General features: G+C 48.4%; 1 protein-coding gene across 4 annotated transcripts in view; it reads left to right on the top strand.

Moving 5' to 3' along the window:
• The window catches only part of DPP9 (dipeptidyl peptidase 9), a gene marked incomplete at its 3' end in the record, with an annotated part of 56802 nt that overhangs the window by 989 nt on the left and 29033 nt on the right, over window positions 1-26780 (top strand). For 3 of the 4 annotated variants that reach the window (XM_079960517.1, XM_079960518.1, XM_079960520.1), the window contains exons 2-12: window positions 5235-5324; window positions 7732-7806; window positions 12475-12731; window positions 14032-14144; window positions 15761-15934; window positions 16274-16442; window positions 18616-18729; window positions 20679-20807; window positions 21907-21968; window positions 23378-23478; window positions 24656-24833. In XM_079960517.1, the coding sequence (XP_079816643.1) occupies window positions 5269-5324; window positions 7732-7806; window positions 12475-12731; window positions 14032-14144; window positions 15761-15934; window positions 16274-16442; window positions 18616-18729; window positions 20679-20807; window positions 21907-21968; window positions 23378-23478; window positions 24656-24833 (1428 nt within the window). In that variant the 5' untranslated portion in view covers window positions 5235-5268. The remainder of the gene's footprint in view (window positions 1-5234; window positions 5325-7731; window positions 7807-12474; window positions 12732-14031; window positions 14145-15760; window positions 15935-16273; window positions 16443-18615; window positions 18730-20678; window positions 20808-21906; window positions 21969-23377; window positions 23479-24655; window positions 24834-26780) is intronic. The other variant, XM_079960519.1, reaches the window with a different exon arrangement.

The following is a 26780-nucleotide window of genomic DNA, read 5'->3' as shown; positions in this document are numbered from 1 at the left end:
TAAAGGTAAAGGTACCCCTGCCCGTACAGGCCAGTCTTGACAGACTCTGGGGTTGTGCGCCCATCTCACTTAAGAGGCCAGGGGCCAGCGCTGTCCGGAGACACTTCCGGGTCACGTGGCCAGCGTGACATCGCTGCTCTGGCGAGCCAGAGCCGCACACGGAAACGCCGTTTACCTTCCCGCTGGTAAGCGGTCCCTATTTATCTACTTGCACCCGGAGGTGCTTTCGAACTGCTAGGTTGGCAGGCGCTGGGACCGAGCAGCGGGAGCGCACCCCGCCGCAGGGATTCGAACCGCCGACCTTTCGATCGGCAAGCCCTAGGCGCTGAGGCGGTCCAGTATACCTGAAGGAGCGTCTCCACCCCCATTGTTCTGCCCGGACACTGAGGTCCAGCTCTGAGGGCCTTCTGGCGGTTCCCTCATTGCGAGAAACAAAGCTACAGGGAACCAGGCAGAGGGCCTTCTCGGTGGTGGCATCCGCCCTGTGGAACGCCCTCCCACCAGATGTCAAAGAGATAAACAACTACAGTGGTACCTGGGGTTACATATGCTTCAGGTTACAGACTCCACTAACCCAGAAATACTGCTTCAGGTTAAGAACTTTGCTTCAGGATGAGAACAGAAATCGTGCTTTGGCGGCGCGGCGGCAGCGGGAGACCCCATTAGCTAAAGTGGTGCTTCAGGTTAAGAACAGTTTCAGGTTAAGAACAGACCTCCGGAACGAATTAAGTACTTAACCTGAGGTACCACTGTACCTGACATTCATAGAATCATAGAGTTGGAAGAGACCACAAGGGCCATCGAGTCCAACCCCCTGCCAAGCAGGAAACACCATCAGAGCACTCCTGACATATGGTTGTCAAGCCTCTGCTTCAAGACCTCCAAAGAAGGAGACTCCACCACACTCCTTGGCAGCAAATTCCACTGTCAAACAGCTCTTACGGTCAGGAAGTTCTTCCTAATGTTTAGGTGGAATCTTCTTTCTTGTAGACATCTGCCTGGGATGGGAGCCCTGTTTAGCGAAGTTTTTAATGTGTGACATCTTAGTGTATTTTTGGTCTTTGTGGAAGCCGCCCAGAGTGGCTGGGGAAACCCAGCCAGATGGGCGAGGTACAAATAATAAATTATTATTATTATTATTATTATTATTATTATTATTATTATCTGGTTGGTCATTGTGAGGACAGGATGGTGGACGAGAAGGGACATTGGCTTGATCCAGCAGGTTTTCCTTGTGTTACTATGACTTAACCTGACGTAGTGTAGGCAGCCTGTACCTCCTTGGATTCTGTGGGCTATTCTGGCTGGATCAGAATACCGCCAGATATTTAAGATCAAACAAGGTGGTATGATAATAAAAAAGCTTACACATCTAGCTGGTGCAGTTGCACCAAAATGAATCTGCAGGTGATCTTCTACCTCCTCCGTCGGAGCCAGTTTGTCTCTGTATATCGGCTGCTGGGAATCACAAGTTGGGAGAGCTTTTCTTGTGCTTAGGTCCTGCTTGCTGGGCTCCTGTGAGGACATCTGGTCAGCCACAGGGAGAGTAGGAGAGTAGACTAGATGGCCCTGCCTTGGCCGGATTCAGCAGCCAGGCTCTTGTTACCAGTGTTAGAAACTGGTACAGTGGTGCCTCGCAAGATGAAAGAAGAAACTGGTACAGTGGTGCCTCGCGAGTCTCTTCGTCTTGCCGTTTTTTCGTCTTGTGAAGCAACCCTATCCCTATTAGCGGCTTAGCGGCTATTAGCGGCTTAGAAAAAGGGGGGGGAAGCGAAAAAAATCGCAAGACGCTTTCGTCTTGCGAAGCAAGCCCATAGGGAAATTCGTCTTGCGAAGCGCCTCGAAAAACGGAAAACCCTTTCGTCTAGCGGGTTTTTCGTCTTGCGAGGCATTCGTCTTGCGGGGCACCACTGTATATGAGCTTATGGCCAAATAGCACCTTAAACCTAGGTTGCGGTTGCCACAGCAGAATGGCTAAACTCCATTTCCCCCCAATGGAGGGAGGAATTATTTTTATTATTAATTTCATTTATATACAGTCATACCTCGGATTACAGCCGCTTCAGGTTGCGGTTTTTTGGGGTTATGGAAACCCGGAAGTACCGGAACGGGTTACTTCCGGGTTTCGTCGGTCACACATGTGCAGAAGTGCTAAATCGCACTTTGCGCATGCGCAGAAGCACAAAATTGCAACCCGCATGCGCGCAAACGCGGGTTGTGAACGCTGCGGGTTGCGAACGTGCATCCTGCAAGGATTTTGGTTTTTATGGAAGCCGCCCAGAGTGGCTGGGGAGGCCCAGCCAGATGGGCGGGGTATAAATAATAAATTATTATTATTATTATTATTATTATTATTATTATTATTATTATTATTATCACATTCGAAACCTGCAGCCTCCACTGTACTGTTTTGTATTTTAATGTGTTGCAAACCACTTTTGAGATTTTTTTCTTTAAAACATCAAATAAAACAAATTCAAGCATCAAGTAAAATATTTTTGATCTTTCCCTACATGACATTTGGCTTTTCCCATATTTATTTACCCGCTTAATTATAGAGCTGCCCCCTAGAAGCAGGTCTACAGGAGGCTAGTGTGGTGTAGCAGGTTAGAGTGTTGGACTAGGACCCTGGGAGATCAGAGTTCGAATCCCCACTCAGTTAGGAATCTCACTGACTGATCTTGGAGTCAGTCACAGCCTCTTTTCCTACCTCACAGGGGTGTTGTGCAGATTAACTGAGATGGGTGTGAACCATGGACTCCTTGGAGAAAAAGGTGGGAGATAAATGCAATACAGTGGTGCCCCGCAAGACGAACGCCTCGCAAGACGGAAAACCCACTAGACGAAAGGGTTTTCCGTTTTGGAGGCGCTTCGCAAAACAAATTTCCCTATGGGCTTGCTTCGCAAGACGAAAATGTCTTGCGAGTTCCTGCAGGTTTTTTCCCCCTTTCCCCCCCTTTTCCTAAGCCCCTAAGCCGCTTATCAGCTGATCCGCTGATAAGCCGCTTAACAGCTGATCGCTAAAAGCCGCTAAACCGCTAATAGCGCTAATCCGCTAAGCTGTCAATGGGCTTGCTTCGCAAGACGGAAAAACCGCTATACGAAGAGCCTCACGGGGCGGATTAATTTCGTCTTGCAAGGCACCACTGTAAATAAGCTTTTCTGCTGATCTGCTTAAGAAAGCTGGAGGAGCCAACCAGATGGAGATGTCAGTCTCCAGCCTGGGCATCCAGAGAACTCCACATGGTTGCGATCCGACCTTCCTCAGTCGCAAAACGCACCTGGGGAACTTCCAGCATGCCTTGTTACCTTCTTCTCACCTTGGCCCAGTTGCTGCCTCTCAGCCTAACTTCACGGGGTTATTTTGAGGATGAAGGTGGGGAGGACAACCATGTAGGATGGAGTTGAGGGTTTGGGGGAAGGGTGGAATAAAAATGTAAGCATCACTTTCTCCAAGATTTTTCTGGCCTCTTGTTTGTGGTTCTCTGGAACTGCAGGAGCTGAAAAGCTCCACCTTGGCTAAACTCTGTTCCCTGATCTTACCCGTTTCTGTGAAATGTGTTAAGGGGGACTTTTGAGTTCTTTTCCTGAGACATGGACCCTCCATAAGCAGCAATAATGAAACAAGGGAGATGGGGCTGTGCCTTTGCCACTAAGATAATTAAGAATACAAGTATTTCTATAATATTACTGTATTGTATTAGGATCATTGGCGATGACTGATTGAGCAAGGGCTCAAAAAAAATCATAGTCTATATGTTAATATGTCTCTTATATGTTGTAGGTGCTTTATTTTGTAATAAGAATATAATGTTTTAATAAACATAGCAGTTTAGAAGGGGTCCCAGGAGTAAAGGCTTGTAAGCTTTGATTTCGTCCAAATAATTCTAAGACTCCTCTTGGAAACTGGGATTAAACTCTGGTTCCTCTTTGGGGGTGGAATGTGGATATTAAATACTTTCATTCACGGCTGTGGACTTGAGGCTTTCCACAGAATTCTATTTTGAATGTCAGCCCCATTCATGACATTGCTGCAACCTTCATTCTTTCTACCTTTTTCAAGTTTCCCCAAATCCTTATTAAAGGCTGAATATTAAAAGGGGAGAATTTGGGGAAATGAATGTACCTCACTTTGAATGCAGAAGGTCCACCAAGTATGTCTCTCTCCCCCCGCCCCCCCATTTTCAGATAGGTCTAGGACAGGCTTCCTCAACCTCAGCCCTCCAGATGTTTTTGGCCTACAACTCCCATGATCCCTAGCTAGCAGGACCAGTGGTCAGGGGTGCTGGGAATTGTAGTCTCAAAACATCTGGAGGGCCGAGGTTGAGGAAGCCTGGTCTAGGAAGAGGTTTGTCTGAAGCTGCAGACAGAGATCTAAATTGATTGATGGGCTGACTCAGTATAACGCTGCTTTCACCCGATGTTCCTGGCGATGTCTCTGGCGCCGTGCCATTCTACGACTCATTGCACAAGGGATACAGAAGAGGCCAGACAACTGGTGGTTCCCTTTATTCTTCTTCGGTGCTGAAGATCCTAAGGGGTTCTTTAGATTCCCTCCGTAAAAGTGAAAGTGGGGCATCCAAAGTAAGGGACGCGGGTGGTGCTGTGGCTTAAACCACAGAGCCTAGGACTTGCTGATCAGAAGGTCGGCGGTTCAAATCCCCGCGACGGGGTGAGCTCCCGTTGCTCGGTCCCTGCTCCTGCCAACTTAGCAGTTCAAAAGCACGTCAAAGTGCAAGTAGATAAATAGGTATCACTCTGGTGGGAAGGTAAACGGCGTTTCCGAGTGCTGCTCTGGTTCTCCAGAAGCGGCTTAGTCATGCTGGCCACATGACCCGGAAGCTGTATGCCGACTCCCTCGGCCAGTAAAGCGAGATGAGCGCCACAACCCCAGAGTCGGCCACGACTGGGCCTAATGGTCAGGGGTCCCTTTAGCTTTACATCCAAAGCACATGACTTCCCCCAAAGAATCCTGGGAAATGTAGTTCCCACTTCCCAGAGCTATAATTCCCACAACTTTTAGCAGCCTACCGTTCCCAGGATTCTCGGGGAAAAGTCACGAGCTCTAAAAGCAGTGCAAAGATGCGGTTTCAAAGACTGCAACATTGCAGCTGGGGGGTTTTGTGGTTTGGCAAAAGGTCTCTCTATGCTTCACTCCTAAAACATGTGTATATCTCTGCCAGTTTACTTCAAAATGATCACATGCCCTCTGTTTCTTTCTTTCCGCCCTCTAGTTTCTTACTTCGTCCAAGGCTCGCTTAGCAGTTGATGCAGAAAGTCAAGAGGGCTCGGCTGGAAAACGAAAGTGCAGGAAGTTGGAGAAGGTAACTTTTTGAAGTTGACTCGAGTAGCTTTTGGAGGAGCAGGAAGCGTTGGGGACTCAGGAGATTAAAAACAAGGGGTTTGTTTTCTGAATGGCAACTCCTATCAGATTCCGACCATCCCTTTCTGTTAGCTGTGCTGGCTGAACTTGCTGAGAGTTGCAGTCTCAGGATCATATTGAGTGTGACAGGTTTCCACTTCCCTGTTGTGACACATTTAGAGCCAGAAATTAAAACACAGTTTGCCCAGACAGCAGCCCCACTGGTCAGCATCGTCTGCCCCTTAGTTTCCAAAGGCATGTCTGAACAAGAAGGCCCTAACCTGCCTTCCTAGCGGAGGGAACCAGTCTAACTCCTTCTGTAAGGGAATTCCACAATATGGGAGCAGATACAGAAAAAACTTCCCTGTCACCACCAACCACGCCTCTGATGTTGGTGATACTGAGGATTTTCACACCTGGGTAGGTTTGTACAGGGAGGTAGGAAAATTACCGTATTTTTTGCTCTAAAAGACTCACTTTTCCCCTCCTAAAAAGTAAGGGGAAATGTGTGTGCGTCTTATGGAGCGAATGCAGGCTGCGCAGCTATCCCAGAAGCCAGAACAGCAAGAGGGATTGCTGCTTTTCACTGCGCAGCGATCCCTCTTGCTGTTCTGGCTTCTGAGATTCAGAATATTTTTTTTCTTGTTTTCCTCCTCCAAAAACTAGGTGCATCTTGTAGTCTGGTGCGTCTTATAGAGCGAAAAATACGGTATATGGCTTGGGTGACCTGAAATATCTTAACAGTGCTAATTGCTGTTATTAAATAACTGCGAGTCAAAAATTCTTGCTAATTCCCAGAGTGGTTTAAATGTCAATCCCTCTTCACAGGGAAACTCTGGGAATTCTAGCTGTGGTGGGGGATATAGGGTCTCCTAGCCACTTTCAGCACCCTTAACAGACTACAGTTCCCAGAATTCTTTGTGGGGAGCTATGGGTGTTTGAAGGGGTACATTAGCGCTTCAGATGTACAATTGGGATGTGGCCAGGGACAAATAGTCTAGTTTCCCCCTTCCTCTATTAAAATTACCCTAGTGTACCCTAGTGTGGTTCCTTACACTCTGCCGCCATACAGACAAGTCTGATTCTGAAATCTATACAGGCTACTCCACATTTACAGTGTGCTGTAGAGAGCCAGTGTGGTGTAGTGGTTAAGAGCAGTGGACTCGTAATCTGGTGTACCGGGTTCGCTTCCCCGCTTCTCCACCTGCAGCTGCTGGGTGACCCTGGGCCAGTCACACTTCTCTGAAGTCTCTCAGCCCCACTCACCTCACAGAGTGTTTCTTGTGGAGGAGGAAGGGAAAGGAGATTGTTAGCCACTTTGAGACTCCTTATTTTAGTGATAAAGCGGGATATCAAATCCAAATTCTTCTTCTTTTTCTTCTTCATGGGGGGCTACTTTCCAAGGCACGGCCCCTCTAAAAATCTCTTATATCGCATTTACTCGAATCCAATGCTCAAATTTTTCGCCAAATTACGTTGCGAAAACTAAGGTGCGCATTAGATTCAATGGCACATTTGCATTCGCCAGGAAATACTTTTTTGGTTTCAAGCTTCTGAAAATTAAGGTGCGCATTAGATACGGTGGCACATTAGACTTGAATAAATATGGTATTTGGGAACACCATTGGAAAAAGCTTGCAACTCCCAACTCTCCGCAGTCCTCAGAAGTTCAGTGCAAGGACTCCTGCGATTGCACTTGCAAAGGCTTGTGGGATTGCTAGGCACTGTTTTTGCAGTTTTCACACTCTTTTAGGGCTTTTCCATGCCGCTTCCGGGTTTGTGGCAATGCGCACGTGTGCAGTCGTGTGTACCTTGAGCACCTGTGAATGGGGAGTTGCCTATAATGTATTTTGTGTACATAAATAATTGAGTCCTAGGAGAGCCTAGGGCTTGCCGATCAGAAGGTTGGCGGTTCGAATCCCCGTGAAGGGGTGAGCTCCCGTTGCTCTGTCCCTGCTCCGGCCAACCTAGCAATTCAAAATCACGTCAAGTGCAAGTAGATAGATAGGTACCGCTCCGGCGGGAAGGTAAACAGCGTTTCCATGCGCTGCTCTGGTTTGCCAGAAGCGGCTTAGTCATGCTGGCCACATGACCTGGAAGCTGTACGCCGGCTCCCTCGGCCAGTAAAGCGAGATGAGCGCCATAACACCCAGAGTCGTCCGTGACTGGACCTAATGGTCAGGAGTCCCTTTACCTTTACCTTAGGATCACACAGGAGCTGGGCTCGGGGGTTGGGCAGGTCTCTAGCCTTATCAGTGCTCCTACAGGGGCAATCCAAATGAAGTGTTTTTATAGCTGCCCCACAGTGTTACGAAAGATGCTGGGACCATCGTGTGTTTTCAGGAAAAGTTTCCCTTCCTTTCCTACAGGGGGAGCTGTTGCTCAGTAGCAGAGCATCTGCTTTGCATGCAGAAGGTCCCGGGTGCAAACCCCGCCGTCTCCAGGTAGGATTGGGGAACGATGCTTGTTTTTTAACCCCTGTAGGGATGCTGCCGCCCTCAGTGCGGGAACAACGGAGATAGCTAGACTGAGGTCTTAATAATAATAATAATAATAATAATAATAATAATAATAATTTTTTATTTATACCCCGCCCTCCCCAGCCAAGACCGGGCTCAGGGCGGCTAACAACCAATAATAAAAACAAGTTGATTAAAATACAATTTAAAAGATTAAGATACAACATTAAAACAATTAGGGAGCAATCTTTTCATAGGAGGAGAAAGGAAAAAGAAAGGGGGAGGGAATCAAACTGATTCTGAGCCAAAGGCCAGATGGAACAACTCTGTCTTACAGGCCCTGCGGAAAGTAATCAGATCCCGCAGGGCCCTGGTCTCATGAGACAGAGTGTTCCACCAGGCCAGAGCCAGTGTTGAAAAGGCCCTGGCTCTGGTTGAGGCTAATCTAACTTCCTTAGGGCCCGGGACCTCTAGGGTGTTGCTATATATGGACCTTGAGGTCCTCCGTGGGGCATACCAGGAGAGGCGGTCCCGTAGGTACGAGGGTCCTACGCCGTGAAGGGCTTTAAAGCAGCACCTTAAATCTGACCCTGTACTCCACCAGGAGCCAGTGCAGCTGGAAAAGCACTGGGTGAATCTGCTCCCATGGCAGAGACCCCGTAAGGAGCCTTGCTGCAGCATTCTGCACCCGCTGGAGTTTCTGGGACAGCTTCAAGGGCAGCTCCGCGTAGAGTGAATTACAGTGGCCTTGACTCTGGCCACATTCGCACCCACACATTTAGAGTGCTGCGGTAGCAGGTTGTAGCTTCTGCCCCCCCCCCCAAAAAAAATAAAAATTTCTGGGAGCTGTAGTTTATTAAGGGCACTGAGAGTTGTTGGGAGGCCCCGGTTCCACTTCACAGGGAGCTCTGGGAATTGCAGCTCCGTGAGGGGGATAGGAAAGGGTTGCTAAAACTACATTTCCCATATAGAGTGGTACCTCAGGTTACAGACTCCGCTAACCCAGAAATAGTGCTTCAGGTTAAGAACTTTGCTTCAGGATAAGAACAGAAACCAGGCTCCGGCGGCACAGCAGCAGCAGGAGGCCCCATTACCTAAAGTGGTGCTTCAGGTTAAGAACAGTTTCAGGTTAAGTACGGACCTCCGGAACGAATTAAGTACTTAACCCGAGGTACCACTGTATTTTTTGGTGTGGGAGGGAGCCCTTGCTGTTTAAAGTGGAATCATAGTCCTTTAGCTGTGGTGTGAATCGTGGCCGCTGTATGAGGCAGCCGTCTATGATCCTGTCTAAACAAGAACTATGAGGAGTGGAATACTGCTCTCTCTTTGTTTTGGAGAGAGAAAGCATGATAACCAAGTGGGAAAAGTGTAAGAAGTCCGTCTGCAGGCAAGGCTGTTCTGAAACCCCAGAGAGCGGCTGAGCTAGTTGAGTAGAGCAGCTTCCCGTGAACTTGGCCACATCCATGCCATCCACATTTAAAGCAGATGGGCTCCCCCCCCCAAAAAAAAATTCTGCAAACTGTACAGTGGTACCTCGGGTTAAGTACTTACTGTACTTTTCGCTTTATAAGACGCACCAGACCATAAGACGTCCCTAGTTTTTGGAGGAGGAAAACAAGAAAAAAAATATTCTGAATCTCAGAAGCCAGAACAGCAAGAGGGATCGCTGCGCAGTGAAAGCAGCAATCCCTCTTGCTGTTCTGGCTTCTGTTATAGCAGCGCAGCCTGCATTTGCTCCATAAGACGCACAGACATTTCCCCTTTTTAGGAGGGAAAAAGTGAGTTATAGAGCAAAAAATACAGTAATTCATTCCGGAGGTCCATACTTAACCTGAAACTCTTCTTAACCTGAAGCACCACTTTAGCTAATGGGGCCTCCTGCTGCCACTGCGCCGGAAGAGCATCATTTCTGTTCTCATCCTGAAGCAAAGTTCTTAACCTGAATCACTATTTCTGGGTAACCTGAGGTACCACTGTATATGGGAAATGTAGTTTTAGCAACCCCTTCCTATCCCCCTCACGGAGCTACAATTCCCAGAGCTCCCTGTGAAGTGGAACCGGGGCCTCCCAACAACTCTCAGTGCCCTTAATAAACTACAGCTCCCAGAAATTTTTATTTTTTTGGGGGGGGGGGCAGAAGCTACAACCTGCTACCGCAGCACTCTAAATGTGTGGGTGCGAATGTGGCCAGAGTCAAGGCCACTGTAATTCACTCTACGCGGAGCTGCCCTTGAAGCTGTCCCAGAAACTCCAGCGGGTGCAGAATGCTGCAGCAAGGCTCCTTACGGGGTCTCTGCCATGGGAGCAGATTCACCCAGTGCTTTTCCAGCTGCACTGGCTCCCGGTGGAGTACAGGGTCAGGTTCAAGGTGCTGGTTTTGACCTTGAAAGCCCTTCATGGCCTAGGACCCTCGTACCTACGGGACCGCCTCTCCCGGTCTGCCCCACGGAGGACCTTACGGTCCATAAATAGCAACACCCTAGGGGTCCTGGGCCCTAAGGAAGTCAAATTAACCTGAAGTTTGTAACCTGAAGCGTCTGTAACCCGAGGTACCACTATAGAAGGGTGCTGGGACTGGCTGCTGTGGGAGGGGTAAACTACAGTTCCCAGGATTCTTTTGAGGGGTAAGCCATCTTCATTAAATGTATGGTGTGGATGTGGCCCCAGTCTTCTGTCCTGTGTTGTTTTGGGCAGCAGGTAGAGTATTTGATATTTAACCTTCCCCTTTTAAAAGGCCTCCCTGAACCCAGCAAAGCAGAATATCTTTGAGAAGGCTAAGCTTGAGCCCTTCTGTCTGATGTGCTAGGTGTTTTTTTTAATGCAGGGAGCTATTTTGAAGACGTGTGGGGAGCATTTGTTTTACGGACCATGCTTATAACCATGCTTGCAAGCAGCTAAAAGCCAAAATTACGGTTCTCAGATCGGTTTGCAACAATCAGTAATATGAGTTACCTGCCCCACAGGCTTACTGTCCAAAAGACCATGGGGTTGGTGGAGAGGAGGAAAGACAAACCAGCGCAGGCAGTACTTTTGGAGTTTGTATAATTATTTTTTTCTGATAGGAAGGAGGGAGTCATATATATATATAATTAAATTTTCTGTTTTACAGTTTAAAATATTCATTTCTACATCCTAAGATATCGATGACTTCCCTTCTCTTTCCATGGTTCATTTTACATATCATTAATCCCTGCGGTTGGTGCTGTGGTCTAAACCACTGAGCCTTGGGCTTTCTGATTGGAAGGTCGGCGGTTCGAATCCCCGCGACGGGGTGAGCTCCTGTTGCTCGGTCCCTGCTCCTGCCAACCTAGCAGTTCGAAAGCACACCAGGGCAAGTAGATGGAATAGGTACTGCTATGGTGGGAAGGTAAACAGCGTTTCTGTGTACAGCTCTGGTTTTGCCAGAAGCAAAACCACATGACCCGGAAGAACTGTCTGTGGACAAACATCAGCTCCCTCGGCCAGTAAAGCGAGATGAGCGCCGCAATCCCAGAGACGTTCGCGACTGGACTTAACTGCCAGGGGTCCTTTACCTTTGATCCCTGCATATTTTACAAAAACAATACCATTCAGTATTTCATTATTGTTGTTGTTTAGTCGTTCAGTCGTCTCCGACTCTTCGTGACCCCATGGACCAGAGCACGCCAGGCACTCCTGTCTTCCACTGCCTCCTGCAGTTTGGTCAAAATTCCATTATTTCAACCATCTTAATTTATACTTTATATAATTTGGAAGACATCTGAAGGCATCCCTGTTTAGGGAAGCTTTTAATGTTTAATAGACTATTGTATTTTAATATTCTTTTTGAAGCTGCCCAGAGTGGCTGGGAAAACTCAGCCAGATGGGCGGGGTATACATATATTTATATTATTATTATTATTATTTTGTTGATTTTTTTCTTAATATTGCCAGCTTTTTCAGCCTTACACAGTTATTTCCCATATATTCAATGAATGTTTTCCAATCTTCTCTAAACGTATGTTCTTCTTGTTCCCTTGTTCTATAAGTTAAATCTTCAAGTTGCGCATATTCTGTCAACTTAAGTTGCAATTCTTCTTTATTTTGGACCTCACTCGTTTTCCATTGGGGGGCTAACAAAACCCGGGCCGCAGTAGTAGCATACATAAATAAGTTTTTTTGACACCTGGGGATTTCAGTCTAAATTATCTACAACAGAAAGGACTCTGGTTTGGGGGGCGGGGAGTACTTTTAAACATTTTTTTCCAGTTCATTATGGATCATTTCCCAATACTCTTTTACCAGTTTACAAGTCCACCACATATGAAAGAATGTTCTTCCGCCTCTTTGCATCCCCATCATTTATCTGAGCGTGTTGTTCTTTAGCTGTACGGTCTCAGACTGGACTGATAACAGTTCAGGAGAACCTTTACTATCAGATAAACCAGGCTTCCTCAACCTTGGCCATCCCGATGTTTTTGGCCTACAGCTCCCATGATCCCTAGCTAGCAGGACCAGTGGTCAGGGATGCTGGGAATTGTAGTCCCAAAAACATCTGGAGGGCCGAGGTTGAGGAAGCTTGAGATAAACTATATGAATGAACCCTGACTCTGGATGGAATTGATGCGCCCCCTCCCCTTTCTTTCTCCCTTTCTCTTATCTGTTTCCCCAATCCACCAATCCCCCCCCCCTCAGCTGCCTAACCAATTTAGGAGGAAGGCTGAAGATGACAGCGGTGGACGCTCTGTCCGACAGCTCAGACGCCGTGGAGATGGAGGACACGTCCGCGTCCCACTTCCAGGTGGAGAAGCATTCGTGGGAGGGGCTGCGTGACATCATCCACAGCAGCCGTAAGTACACGGGGATGATCGTGAACAAGGCGCCCCATGACTTCCAGTTCGTGCGGAAGACCGAAGAGTCAAGTCCTCACTCCCATCGGCTGTATTACCTGGGTAAGATTGGATTGGGCTGGGAACCAAAGAGTCGGAGGCACCTTGTGTCTCAGTGGAATTGCGTATAATTGAAAACCATTGAAAAAACCTTCAAACACCCTGTTCTGCCCCAACCCCCATTCCACCCTTTTAGTAATGTTTCAGTTACGCCTTTATGATGTTTCCAGGTTACTTCTGGGTTCAGTGTGATGTGTGTTTACGCATGCACATGTTGAACGTGTGTAAACGGAGGGCTGCCTGTATTTATTTATTTTATATTTATTTTAAAACGTGCATGTTCCTTTTCGAGGAGCTTCTTCCATGAAGCAGCTTACAATCTTAAAAGCAAAACAAAACCCAACTCCACCTGACGAACGTGGGTTCTAGGAGTTCTGTGGATTATCTCTCACTTTCTCCCTCCCTCTCCCTAACTCTCTTGATAGAGGGTGGATTTTGTGTTTGTTTTGTTTTAAAAACTAATAAAGCATTAAAAGAAAGAAAGAAAGAAATTCAGAAATAAGAACGTAAAAGCATAAGGCAGATTGAAAAACAGTATTAAAACCAAAAAGCCAACAAGAAACACTCATGTCCTGCTATCCAAATTCTCATTATATGAAAATTCACTTATCCAAACACAATGAGTTAGTACCCAAACCTCGCTATGCACACTGCAGATTCAGATATTCAAACCTGTCTGTTGTACTGTAAACAAATAAGTTGTCTTCCTTGTCTTTTGCTGGTCAGCGGCAGTCATTTTGCCAGAAACTGTGGTGGGGGAGAGGGACAGGGAGAGATCGCATTTTCCCTTCATTGTTTGCCTTTTGCAAGGATTCAGAGGATTTCCCTGGGTTTACCTGTTATTTTGGGATCACGTGTTTGTGCGTTAGAAAATTCCCCATGGGAATCAATGGAAATCGTCGGCTTGTTATGCGAACGTCCACCTAACAATTGATTTCCTGAGAACGTATTGTGTTCGGACAGCGGGAGCTGTGCATAGACTAATTTGAGGAGGAGAGAATTCTAGAGAACTTGTGGCGCTATATAGTGGATGCTCGGTTTGCAAACGTGATCCATGTGGGAGGCACATTCGCAACCCGCACTGCCACGTCTGCACACGTGTGGGTCGTGATTTGGCACTTCTGTGCATGTGCAAAGCGCAATTTAGTGGTTCTGCATGAGCGCCGAAGCCTGGAAGTTACCCGTTCCAGTACTTCCAGGTTTGGTGCGGTGTGCAGTCCGAAAGCACAACCTGAACCGTCTGTAACCCGAGATATGACTGTACTGTAAAAGCACGAGCTTGAATTGGTTCCCATTTCAACAGGAATGCCATACGGAAGCAGGGAGAACTCCCTCCTCTACTCTGAGATTCCCAAAAAGGTACGAAAGGAAGCCTTGCTCCTGTTGTCGTGGAAGCAGATGCTGGACCACTTCCAGGTGAGGTGCACGCGGTGGAGGGTGGGCAGTGACTTCACTGCACTCGGCAGACTCGGGAACTGTTCTGGGGGAAAAACTAGAGCAAAAAAATACAATTCTGATTCCACATCTAGAATAAATTGGAGGCAGGGGAACCTTTTTCCGTGATGGAGGCTGACCCCCTCTCCCACAGCAGAAGCTGGCACTGCCCAAGATTCTCGCTCTACCCACTCTGTTGGGGCAGCTCCATGAGGCCTCAGCTCCTATTCCATCAGGCTGCCTAATTGAGAAAGATGGGAAGCAGAAGACCCGCTCCATCAGCTTTGTTGAAAGACCAGCTCCCCCCAGGCACCTCCTGTCCCTAAAACTATGCAAGCTGGTCATAAGAACAGCTGTTTTAAAAACCAGTGCCTGAGTTTGATTCCCTCTCCCCACTGTCCCTTTTCTCTTATTTAATAATAATAATAATAATAATAATAATTTATTTATACCCTGCCCATCTGGCTGAGTTTCCCCAGCCACTCTGGGCGGCTCCCAATCAAGTGTTAAAAACAATACAGCATTAAATATTAAAAACTTCCCTGAACAGGGCTGCCTTCAGATGTCTTTTAAAGATAAGATAGCTGCTTATTTCCTTCACATCTGAAGGGAGGGTGTTCCACAGGGTGGGCGCCACTACCGAGAAGGCCCTCTGCCTGGTTCCCTGTAACCTTACTTCTCGCAATGAGGGAACCGGCAGAAGGCCCTCGGTGCTGGATCTCAGTGTCCGGGCAGAACAATGGGGGTGGGGATGCTCCTTCAGGTATACAGGACCGAGGCTGTTTGAGGGCTTTTAAAGGTCAGCACCAACACTTCAAATTGTTTTTGGAAACGTACTGGGAGCCAATGTAGGTCTTTCAAGACCGGTGTTATATGGTCTCAGAGGCCACTCCCAGTCACCAGTCTAGCTGCCGCGTTATGGATTAGTTGTAGTTTCCGGGTCACCTTCAAAGGTAGCCCTGCATAGAGCGCACTGCAGTATACACCGCCCTATACCCTGGTCTCAGGGTGGTTCACAGAATAAAATCAAGATATAAAAACAGAAAACACATAATAAAAATGAAAACAACCCAGTAGCTCCCCCCCCCCATCACATTTTAAAAGGGCATAGGATGTAAATCAGATCAACCAAAAGCCTGGTCAAAAAGGAACGCTTTTGCCTGGCACGTGAAGGTACCAGGCAAACTTCCCTGGGGAGAGCATTCCACAGATGGGGAGCAGCTGCAGAGAAGGCCCCGTTCTCGTGTTGCCACCCTCCGCAACCTCTTGAGGAGGAGGCACACGACGGAGGGCCTCAAAAGTTGATCTCAGGGTCTGGGTAGGTTCATATGGAAAGAGGCGGTCCTTGAGGTATTGCGGTCCTGAGCCATTTTAAGGCTTTGTAGGTCAAAACCAGCACTTCCTTGTGTGTTGTGCATTTTTAGATTCTAAGCCTGCAAACAGGGACTGTCTTGTTCCAACTGATTATACGGTACAAATCCCCCTAAGTAAACAAATAAGATTTGCATAGTAGGTTGGTGGCAGAGCTTTCTCGTGTTTTCTCTGCGTGTACCTTCATGACCTTTTTTGGGGGGGCCCCCTCCCCTGTTTTCCACCAGGCCACCCCCCACCACGGGATGTATTCCAGGGAGGAAGAGCTGCTGAGGGAACGCAAGCGGCTAGGGGTCTTTGGGATCACTTCCTATGACTTCCATAGCGAGAGCGGCCTCTTCCTGTTCCAGGCCAGCAACAGCCTTTTCCACTGCCGGGACGGAGGCAAGAACGGCTTTATGGTGAGTGTGCGTGAAAGACAGCAGCCATCCCACGCTGCGCTGATTCACAAGCGCTTGGTAATTGTTGGTAAACTGCCATTGGGTATGGAGGTTCTCTTTGCTCTCCTGTTCTTATCCACAGCGCTTAGTAATGGTCAGTATACAGTCGTACCTCCGCTTACGTATCCCTCTTTCGTTTCCTCCTTTCTGAACCTTTCCATTTTGTCTACCTTGAACCTCTGAACGTTCAGCTTCATGGGTTGTGCACGAATTCTAGTACTCTCAAAAAAGAGAGGAAAACTTTCTCCCCACTCTCCCTGCGGCGTGGAGAGTTCACAGGTGTGTGCTGCTTGCCCGCAGGTGTCTCCGATGAAGCCGCTGGAAATCAAGACGCAGTGCTCAGGCCCCAGAATGGATCCCAAAATCTGCTCCGCCAATCCGTCTTTCTTCTCGTTCATCAACAACAACGACCTTTGGGTTGCCAGCATCGAGACCGGGGAGGAGCGGAGGCTGACGTATTGCCAGAAAGGTGAGCGCTGTCTATAACACTCCCGTCTTGTGTGGAGGGGAAAATAAATATCCCTGCCTGATATTTTTTCTGCCTGGTACCAGATCAGCCTCTAAATTACCGTATTTTTCGCTCTATAAGGCGCAACCCCCCTTAAAAAGTAGGGGAAAATGTGTGTGCGTTTTATGGGGCGAATGCAGGCTGTGCAGCTTTTGCTGAAGCCAGGAGAGCAAGAGGGATCGATCCCTCTTGCTCTCCTGGCTTCACTTCGCTGGAGAGCCGCTGGGCAGCTTTCCCTTTCTGCGCAGCGCCCCTTCAGCAAAGCGGGAGGAGAAACAGAGCCCCTTCCGTTTCTCCTCCCGTTTTGCTGGAGTGGCACTGAGCAGAGAGGGAGAGAACATTTTTTTTCTTGTTCTCCTCTAAAACTAGGTGCGTCTTATAGAGCGAAAAATACGGCACTAAATTAACTTAGCTGGTAAGTTAAGCCAATTGTTGTTGGCATCTGTCTTGGGAAGCAATGCAGGAGATGAAGTCAAAATGTTGGCAGGCTGCAGCCTCTGCTTTGGCTGTAGACACCGATGCAGGAGAGACATGTTTTGTTGCAGTTGGGACAGATGAAGATGTCCTTTTGGGCTGCTGCAGAAGCACCTCTGGTGTTTCCTCTCTCTTTGCTTCTCCCAGCAACCTTTCCTCCTCTGATCCCTGCTGTGGATGCATGACCTGACTTTCTGTCTCCAGGCACTGTGGTCATTTGGGTTGATACTGCCAATCCTTCATGTCTTGTTTGCAAATACCAGCATGGTTAATGGTCTTGTCCATAGATTTCCTAAAGGGGAGGTGTACAATGACCTCGGGGCCCAAGCCTAGTCTTTCTGTCCCTTGTATTTAAATAATCCGATATGATAGCTGAAGAGAGAGGGAATTCTTGTGTAACCGATTCCCATGTACAGTGGTTCCTTGGGTTAAGGACTTAATTCGTTCTGGAGGTCCATTCTTAACCTGAAACTGTTCTTAACCTGAAGCACCACTTTAGCTAATGGGGCCTCCCACTGCTGCTGCGCCGCTGGAGCACGATTTCTGTTCTCATCCTGAAGCAAAGTTATTAACCCGTGGTACTATTTCTCGGTTAGTGGAGTCTGTAACCTGAAGTGTCTGTAACCTGAAGCGTATGTAACCCGAGCTACCACTGTATCCTGTAAATCAGAATTACAATCCTTAGAGCTTTTTGGAGGGTTATAAACATTTGTTCAGGTTTGTTCAGAACCCTGTAGGCTAGTCAGGTGAATAATTTGAAGACAAGGCGAGTTGACTTTTAAGTTTGTGGCCACCCCAAAGCAGAGCCACCTCTGTGCCTTCCCTTCTTACGATAATTCCTCGGGGGCAGTGAGATGGTGCTGTTGGGGGACACAACCATTTTCTGGATGGCATGCTAGGGACTCTCTGTATGACCATTGGACTAAGCCCTCACTCCTCTGCCAGGGCTGGGCAGGTGACATGAAACGAGGAATGTAAAAAGCCCTCCTGCAGCTCCCTGCGACCTCAAAAGCAGAGGATGACTTGCTCTGGAGAGAAGGGAACACAGCCATCTTGACTCACACACCTCTTCGCACGTGGGCCTTGTCTGCAGAAGGACATGGAAGAGAGGACCTGGCTCGGTCATTTTATTTATACCATAAAATGGCCTTGACTATGAGCAAGGCATAGGGACGCGGGTGGCCCTGTGGGTTAAACCACAGAGCCTAGGTCTTGCCGATCAGAAGGTCGGGGTTCGAATCCCCACGACAGGGTGAGCTCCCATTGCTCGGTCCCAGCTCCTGCCAACCTACTTGTACTTTGACGTTCAAAAGCACGTCAAAGTGCAAGGAGATAAATAGCTACCGCTCCGGTGGGAAGGTAAACGGCGTTTCCGTGCGCTGCTCTGGTTCTCCAGAAACGGCTTAGTCTGCTGCCCACATGACCCGGAAGCTGTACGCCGGCTCCCTCGGCCAATAAAGCGAGATGAGCGCCGCAACCCCAGAGTCGTCTGCGACTGGACCTAACGGTCAGGGGTCCCTTTACCCTTTATGAGCAAGGCAGCTTTCCTTAGGGGCGCTGCAGCCCATCGGAGAAAACCACTCAGGGCTGGGTGATCATAGCCAGCTGTGCTAGGTTCAGTTCCCTGGCCCAAACTCTGCCTCCTCTCTCCCCACTGCAGGCTTATCCAGCGTGCTAGATGACCCCAAATCTGCAGGCGTAGCCACGTTCGTCATTCAGGAGGAGTTTGACCGGTTTACGGGGTACTGGTGGTGTCCCACATCTTGCCAAGAAGGTGAGTGCTCTGGGCACTGAGGCCACGCAACGATCCTACCAGCACTTAGATCAGCCTTCTCCCATCTTTTGTTCCCAAGTGCTGTTGCACTGCAACTCAGATCAGTCCTTGACAGCATGGACAGCTATCAGGGAAGATGAGTTGCCTTTTCTCTCAAAGCCCCAAACACAGCAACCTTTTCTTATAGGGGAGCCACTCCATCCCCATTACGCAGGTGGCGCTGTGGTCTAAACCACTGAGCCTCTTGGGCTTGCCAGTCGGAAGGTCAGCGGTTCGAATCCCCGCGACGGGATGAGCTCCCGTTGCTCTGTCCCAGCTCCTGCCAATCCAGCAGTTCGAAAGCACGCCAGTGCAAGTAGATAAATAGGCACCACTGTGGCGGGAAGGTAAGCGGCGTTTCCATGCGCTCAGGTTTCCATCACGGTGTCGCGTTGCACCAGAAGCGGTTTAGTCCTGCTGGCCACATGACCCGGAAAGCTGGCTGCGGACAAACGCTGGCTCCCTCGGCCTGAAAGCGAGATGAGCGCCACAACCCCACAGTCGCCTTTGACTGGACTTAACCATCCAGGGGTCCTTTACATTATTATTATTATTATTATTATTATTATTATTATTATTATTAAAATTCATATACCGCCCTTCATCCGAAAATCTCAGGACTGTTCACAATATAAAAATACAGGATAAAAGCACAAAATAAATAGTTAAAACAAAAGCAAAGCAAAACGATACACCCTCAAGCACATTTAAAAGGTCTTAAAATATTAATCGGCCAAAGGCCTGGTGGAAGAGGAACATTTTCGCTTAAAGATGTACAATGAAGGCACCAGACAAACCTTTGGGAGAGCATTCCACAAACAGGGAGCCACCACAGAAAAGGCCGGTTCTTGTGTTGCCGCTCTCTGGACCTCTCGTGGAGGAGGCACACAAAGAAGGGCCTGGCTGTTTGACGGCTTCCTGTGTTTGTGTTCAGTCCAGCCTTTTGTTCAGAGCAACGAGGGCTGCAGTCTCAACTTTATTTTTAAAGGGAGGATTTGGGGCACAGAGTCTGGGTTGGTTTATATGGGGAAGGGCGGTCCTTGAGGTATGGCCCATTTTTCTGAACCTTTTCCAGCTCTACAATATCCCTTTGGAGGTGAGCGAGTTCCATAGGCTAATTGTGTGCTGCGTGAATAAGTACTTTTACCTGTCATCAGTTTCCACGTTGAGCTTTCATGTGGCATAGAAGCCGCTTCCAGGAATATAAAGCCAGTGTGGTGTAGTGGTTAAGAGCGGTAGTCTCCTAATCTGGGGAACCGGGTTCACGTCTCTGCTCCCCCAGATGCAGCTGCTGGGTGACCTTGGGCCAGTCACACTTCTCTGACGTTTCTCAGCCTCACTCACCTCACAGAGTGTTTGTTGTGGGGGAGGAAGGGAAAGGAGAATGTTAGCCGCTTTGAGACTCCTGAAGGGGGGTGAAAGGCGGGATATCAAATCCAAACTCTTCTTCTTCTTCTATAACAGAATAGAGCACAAGTTTAGCATTTATTTTTGTGATATTTTGCAAATGAAAATCCCACGCCCACCCCCGGAAGCAAACAACATGGAAATGACCGCTAAGCTTGCACCATGTTCTGCTGCATTTCTGGAAGTGGCTTTGGTGTCATGTGAAAGCTCAAAACACAATGCAGAAATTAGCAGTTAGGGAGAAAAACATTGGGAAAATGGGATAAACTGCTCTGCAAATGCAGCCTTGGACCACAATCTTCTAGACATGTGAGCAGGAGTGTTTTCCTTGGAGAAATATAGCAGCAGTTTCCTGCCGCGCATTGCTGCATGCAGAAGTCGTCTGTGTTGCACAGTCCTCTTCTTGTTGAATGGGCCACGCTCCGAGGTCAGTGTGTGCAGGAAGAGACTGCTGGGAGGAGCTGCCTCAGAATTCACCTCCCCATCTCGCCTCCTCAACCTAGGTCCCGAGGGCTGGAACACGTTACGAATCCTCTATGAGGAGGTGGACGAGTCGGAGGTGGAGATCATCCATGTTCCTTCTCCCGCCCTGGAAGAAAGGAAGACGGACTCATACCGCTACCCCAGGACAGGTCAGTGGGGGAGCTGTGGGGTGAGGATGAAGGGGGCTTGGAAAACCCCACCTGGCAGACAAAATCGCCTTCTGCCTCTGACCCTTTTAACCAGAGGTGGCCGGAGTTGAACCCGGAACTCGCAGAATTCCTTAGGAGGCACCTCCACTTTCTTGTATTTCTCAGTGGTTTCTGATTTTCTTCTGGGAAAGCCAGATCATTTAAATTTTTGCCACCCAGTGGTTGCCACAGTTGTTACTCACAAGAAAAAGAAATGCAAGGGTTTTAGTGTTGTAATCTTAGGGTAAAGGGTAATAATGGTAGAGATAGCAATCATCCTGTGCTATTGACCAGCCAAAAACTGGGCTTGCCCTCTTCAACCTGTGGGTGCTCCTGTAGCCCTCGCTGTCCGAGCATCCTCCGGTATGCGCAGCTCTGGAAAAGGCACTTCCCTTCTTCTCCAGTGTGCTCAGCAACATATGCCAGATGGTATATGCACACTACACTTCTGGCATTACACAGGAAGAAGCGTGAGATATCGTAGAGCTAATCTACGTACCGTATTTTTTGCTCTATGAGACGCACCAGACCATAAGACGCACCTAGTTTTTGGAGGAGGAAAACAAGGGAAAAAATATTCTGAATCTCAGAAGCCAGAACAGCAAGAGGGATCTCTGCGCAGTGAAAGCAGCAATCCCTCTTACTGTTCTGGCTTCTGTGATAGCTGCGCAGCCTGCATTCGCTCCATAAGACGCACACACATTTCCCCTTACTATTTAGGAGGGAAAAATTGAGTCTTATAGACCAAAAAATACGGTATTTATTTACACACTTTGTACAGACAAAGCATTATGGCGTCTCTCACCAGCTACGAGAGAAAACAGAACGAAGTAAAAGCAAAAGTACAGTCCAACAGTACAGACAGTGGAAGAGAGATAAGGCTGTATTCCGTTCCCACGGTCTTCCCAGACAGGCATGTGATTGACACCAATCTCATCTGCAGCATCAGATGCGTGAAATACTAACACAACCTACATGAAGGGAAATCTTGGGAGGGCAATGAGTGTTAAAAGCGTTCATCTCAGCTGCCTCCTCATGTCCTTCTTCCCTTCCATTCCAGGCAGCAAGAACCCCAAAATCTCGCTGAAGCTTGCTGAAGTTCAAGTGGATAGCCAAGGGAAGGTAAGGGAGCTGGGTTGCAGTTTGCTAATTGTCTTTGACTTCTTTCCTCTCTCAGGCTTTCCTTCACAAAGCAAACTCAAAAGCAGCTCAAGGTATTAATAGCACAGCACCCCGAAACGAATTAAATCCATAATGCCTTTAACTTGGCCCAGAAGCAAATCGGCGGCTGGTGCGAATCTCTGAGCACAGCCGTTTTGTGGCAGCAAGACTCGTGTCGGCAACCAGTCGCCGTCTCTTAGCCTAACCTATCTCCCAGGGTTGTTGTGAGGATGAAAGAGAGGAAGGAGAAGAACCTTGTGCACCAGTTTGGGGTCCCCTGGAAGAAAAAGGTGGCGCTCATAAATGTAATCAATAAATGCAGGCAGTTTCCTGTTTCCTCACGTTCAGTATATATGTGCATTGCATCAAACCCAGAAGCGACCTGGAAACATGGCAAAGATGTCACTAAAAAGGTGCTTGCAGGCTTTTCCAACGGCTTTCGATTATGCACGATTTCACAGACGAGTGCGGTGCCTCCACACGCAACCCCTGCGTAAACATGGAGCTGCCTGTAAAATAAATCAAAATTCGTATAAACAGTGCAATCTATAAGGCACCAAAGCTCATAACATAGAATTCCGCTCGCTCAGCATTCACACCTCTGCTTCAGTCCACTGACACCTGCATGCATTCAGCCACACTTGGAACTTCCCAACAGGTAAAGGTAAAGGGACCCCTGACCATTAGGTCCAGTCGTGACCAACTCTGAGGTTCCGGTTCCAGAAATCCCCTGGGCGCATAGATACGAAGGCCGCTTTACAGCACTGGCATCATAGAGATGGAAGGGACCACCAGGGGTCATCTTGCCTTAAGTCCCTGCCACGCAGGAACCTTTTGGCCCATGTGGGGGTGGGAACCCCGCCCCCCGAGATGAAGAGTCTCGTGCTCTACCGGCTGAAGTACCCTATCTGTTTCTCCCACGGCCTGGTGGAGTGGGTGCTCTCAGTGGTGGGTTAAGTGGAGGGACGCGGGTGGTGCTGTGGGTTAAACCACAGAGCCTAGGGCTTGCCGATCAGAAGGTCGGCGGTTCGAATCCCCGTGACGGGGTGAGCTCCCGTTGCTTGGTTCCTGCTCCTGCCCACCTAGCAGTTCGAAAGCACGTCAAAGTGCAAGTAGATAAATAGGTACCACTCCAGCGGGAAGGTAAACGGCGTTTCCGCGCGCTGCTCTGGTTCTCCAGAAGCGGCTTAGTCATGCTGGCCACATGACCCGGAAGCTGTATGCTGGCTCCCTCGGCCAGTAAAGCGAGATGACCCCAGAGTCGGCCACGACTGGACCTAATGGTCAGGCGTCCCTTTACCCTTTACCTTTTTAAGAAGTAAAAGTAAAACGAGTGGCAACTTCTCCCCTCTCCTCTTTCCTCTTTGCAGATAGTATCTTCCCAGGACAAGGAGCTGGTACACCCCTTCTCAACGATGTTCCCACGGGTGGAGTACATCGCACGGGCCGGGTGGACCCAGGATGGTAAATAGTAAGTGGACTTTAGTAAGTGCAGTGGGGAAAGCAGGGAGCTCCTTCCCCCTGGCCAGACCCTTTGTCCATCTCGCCCAGTGTTGTGTGCCCTTATGGGCAGTGTCTCTAAGGTCTCAGCAGAGGGAGAAAGAGCCACTGGGCTTCTCTGTTCTTTTTTAACTGGGGATTGAGCCTGGGGGCTTTCTGCATGCAAAGTGGAGGTCTTGCAGCTTCCCCCTGTGGTTCCCCTCCTTGTGTGTCTCGTGTTCAGCTTCCTGCCTGAGACGTTCTCGCAGATTTAGGGCTCATCCGCACTTCCATTCAATCGGAACAAAACTGAATCACGAGGAGGGATTCTTGGTTTGCTGTTGTTCTTTATTTTTTGCTATGTTATTTTGTGGTTTTATATGGTGATTTTATGTTGGGAACCACCCTGAGATCTGCGAATGAAGGGCAGGGTACAAATTTAATACGTTGTTGATGTTGTTGTTGTTAATTCAATTTATATACAGCCCTTTTTTGAAAGATCTCAGGGCAGTGTGCAACATTAGAAACGTCACAAAACACCAGTGATAAAATCGTAATGAAGACATAGTCCATGTGTAGGCAAACTGAGGCCCGGGGCCCATATCTGGCCCAATTGCCTTCTAAATCTGGCCCGCGGACGGTCCGGGAATCAGCATGTTTTTACATGAGTAGAATATGTCCTTTTATTTAAAATGCATCTCTGGGTTATTTGCGGGGCATAGGAATTCGGTTTTTTGTTTTGTTTTGTTTTTCCTCAAAATATGGTCCGGCTCCCCAACAAGGTCTGGCGGACAGTGGACCGGCCCCCTGCTGAAAAAGTTTGCTGGCCCCTGATATAGTCAGAAGCATGTCATGGAATTCTTCTCAGTATTGATCCAGAGCATATTCCAGTGTATAGTTAGCAGAGTAAACAACCTATAAACACATTGCAGGATTCCCAAACAAAATAGACCAGAGGCAATTATTATTTCATTCAGCAGAGCTTTACTGCTACTGAAGGCAATGAGCATAATGGTCACAAATCCTATACATTCAGGACTGGCACTGCCAATCAAATCCACCCTGAAGAAGAGGCTACCACCTTGTGAGGCTGTCCGTTTTTTGGGATCTCCCAGTTACGAAATATTGATTCTCCCACTCTCTTCCTCTCTGTGTCTCTCTCTGCTCAGTGCCTGGGCCATGTTCCTCGACCGGCCTCAACACCAGCTCCAGCTCGTCCTGTTCCCCCCTGCACTCTTCATCCCGGTTCCAGAGAGCGAGGAGCAGCGCCAGGAGTTTGCCAAAGCTGTGCCGGGGAACGTCCACCCCTTCATTATTTACGAAGAAGTCACCGATGTCTGGATAAACGTAAGGGGGCGGCGTGGGCTGGAATGACTGGAGTTGGGTGGGAAGGGCCTAGCCCCCCTACCTCTTCCCCCTGCCTTTCGCTGCTGTTTTAGGAAAGTAAAGATTCCTCCCCTACACTTTTATTGAACACACACACACACACACACACACACACACACACACATGCCCCGCTGACGTGGATCCCTGCACTGAGAGGTGAAACACTAGATTTTGCATGCAGAAGGTCCTACATTCAGTGCCCAACATTTCCAGATATGGTGCAGACAAGGCTCCCGTCTGAAGCTGCCAATCAGTGCGGGCAGTCCTGCGAGAGATGGGTTTATGCACTCCTAACTGTGGTAGCAGCGGTGAAGCAGAGGGGTTTATTCTCCCATGGACCTTTTGCATCCCCCAAAATCAGGTTGTTGGTAAGGTTGCACCAGAGTGCCTTCCAATCTGGCTGCTCTGTCCTGAATCAGAAAGGTCTGGAAGATGCTCTGGCACTTGTCAGCAGGGTCACGCCAGAGTGCTGGGTGGGAAGACGCTCTTGGCAAAAACCTCCTGACAAGTGCCAGAATGAGAGCCTTTCATTTGGAGCAAAAACTGGGACAGGGACGCGGGTGGCGCTGTGGGTTAAACCACAGAGCCTAAGACTTGCCAATCAGAAGGTCGGCGGTTCGAATCCCCGTGACAGGGTGAGCTCCCGTTGCTCTGTCCCAGCTCCTGCCAACCTAGCAGTTCGAAAGCATGTCAGGTGCAAGTAGATAAATAGGTACCGCTCCGGCGGGAAGGTAAACGGCGTTTCCGTGCGCTGCTCTGGTTCGCCAGAAGCGGCTTAGTCATGCTGGCCACATGACCCAGAAGCTGTACGCTGGCTCCCTCGGCCAGTAAAGCGAGATGAGTGCCGCAACCCCAGAGTTGGTCACGACTGGACCTAACGGTCAGGGGTCCCTTTACCTTTACCTTTTAAAAACCGGGACAATAGGAGCAGAGAAAAGGGAACAATTAAATCAGCCAATTGCAACAATGGAGGTGCACCAAGCAAATATGAAAGCAAAAGTAGGAAAAACACCTGGAACAGATGGTTTGACAGCACAATCTTATAAAAAAATAGAGGAATTCTTAATAACACAATTGAAATTGGTAATGAATAGAATTTTAAAATGTGGAATAATACTGGCATCGTGGGAAGAAGCTTTTGTCGTGTTGATACCAAAACCAGGACAAGACCTGACACTAATTAAAAACTATAGGTCCATATCGCTGCTGAACAGTGATTACAAAATATTCGCTGACATTCTAGCCAACAGATTGAAACAATTATTAAACAAAACTATACATAAAGATCAAGCTGGCTTTTTGGGATGCAAACAGAAGTCGGGATTGACTTTTGTTATTCTATATATCCCTCTTCAAATGAGACAGTTGGGGGTACTTTTTTTTTCTGCACGCAAGGCAGCTGCTCAAGTCACTGAGTGTAGCTTCCCTTCCCTTCTGAGGGCTCTGAAAATGATGTCAAGAGGCCTGGGGCTGCAGGAAAGGCAGCGCGGTGTAGTGGTTAGAGTGTTGGACTGGGGCCTGGGAGACCAGGGTTGAAATCCTCACTTGGCCACCGCTCTCGCTGGGTGTGTGGGTGTATGGCCTTGTGGGGCAGCTGCTATCTCTCTCAGCCTGACCTATCTCACAGGGTTGTTTTGGGGACCAAATGAAGAGAGGGGAACTCCTTGGAGAAAATGGTGGGATAGGAATGTACCGTGTTTTTTGCTCTATAACACGCACCCGACCATAACACGCACATAGTTTTTAGAGGAGGAAAATCCGCAGGTATGCCACCCGTAGGCATTTCCTCCATAACACGCACAGACATTTCCCTTACTTCCTAGGAGGAAAAAAGTGAGTGTTATGGTGCAAAAAAATACAGTAATTAAGAATAGTAAAAATGTTTCTAGAGCCCTAACTCCCCTCCCC

This window comes from Podarcis cretensis (assembly GCF_951804945.1).
Source record: "Podarcis cretensis genome assembly, chromosome: 18".
Classification (NCBI taxonomy): domain Eukaryota; kingdom Metazoa; phylum Chordata; class Lepidosauria; order Squamata; family Lacertidae; genus Podarcis; species Podarcis cretensis.
This window is presented reverse-complemented; position numbering and strand designations above follow the sequence as displayed.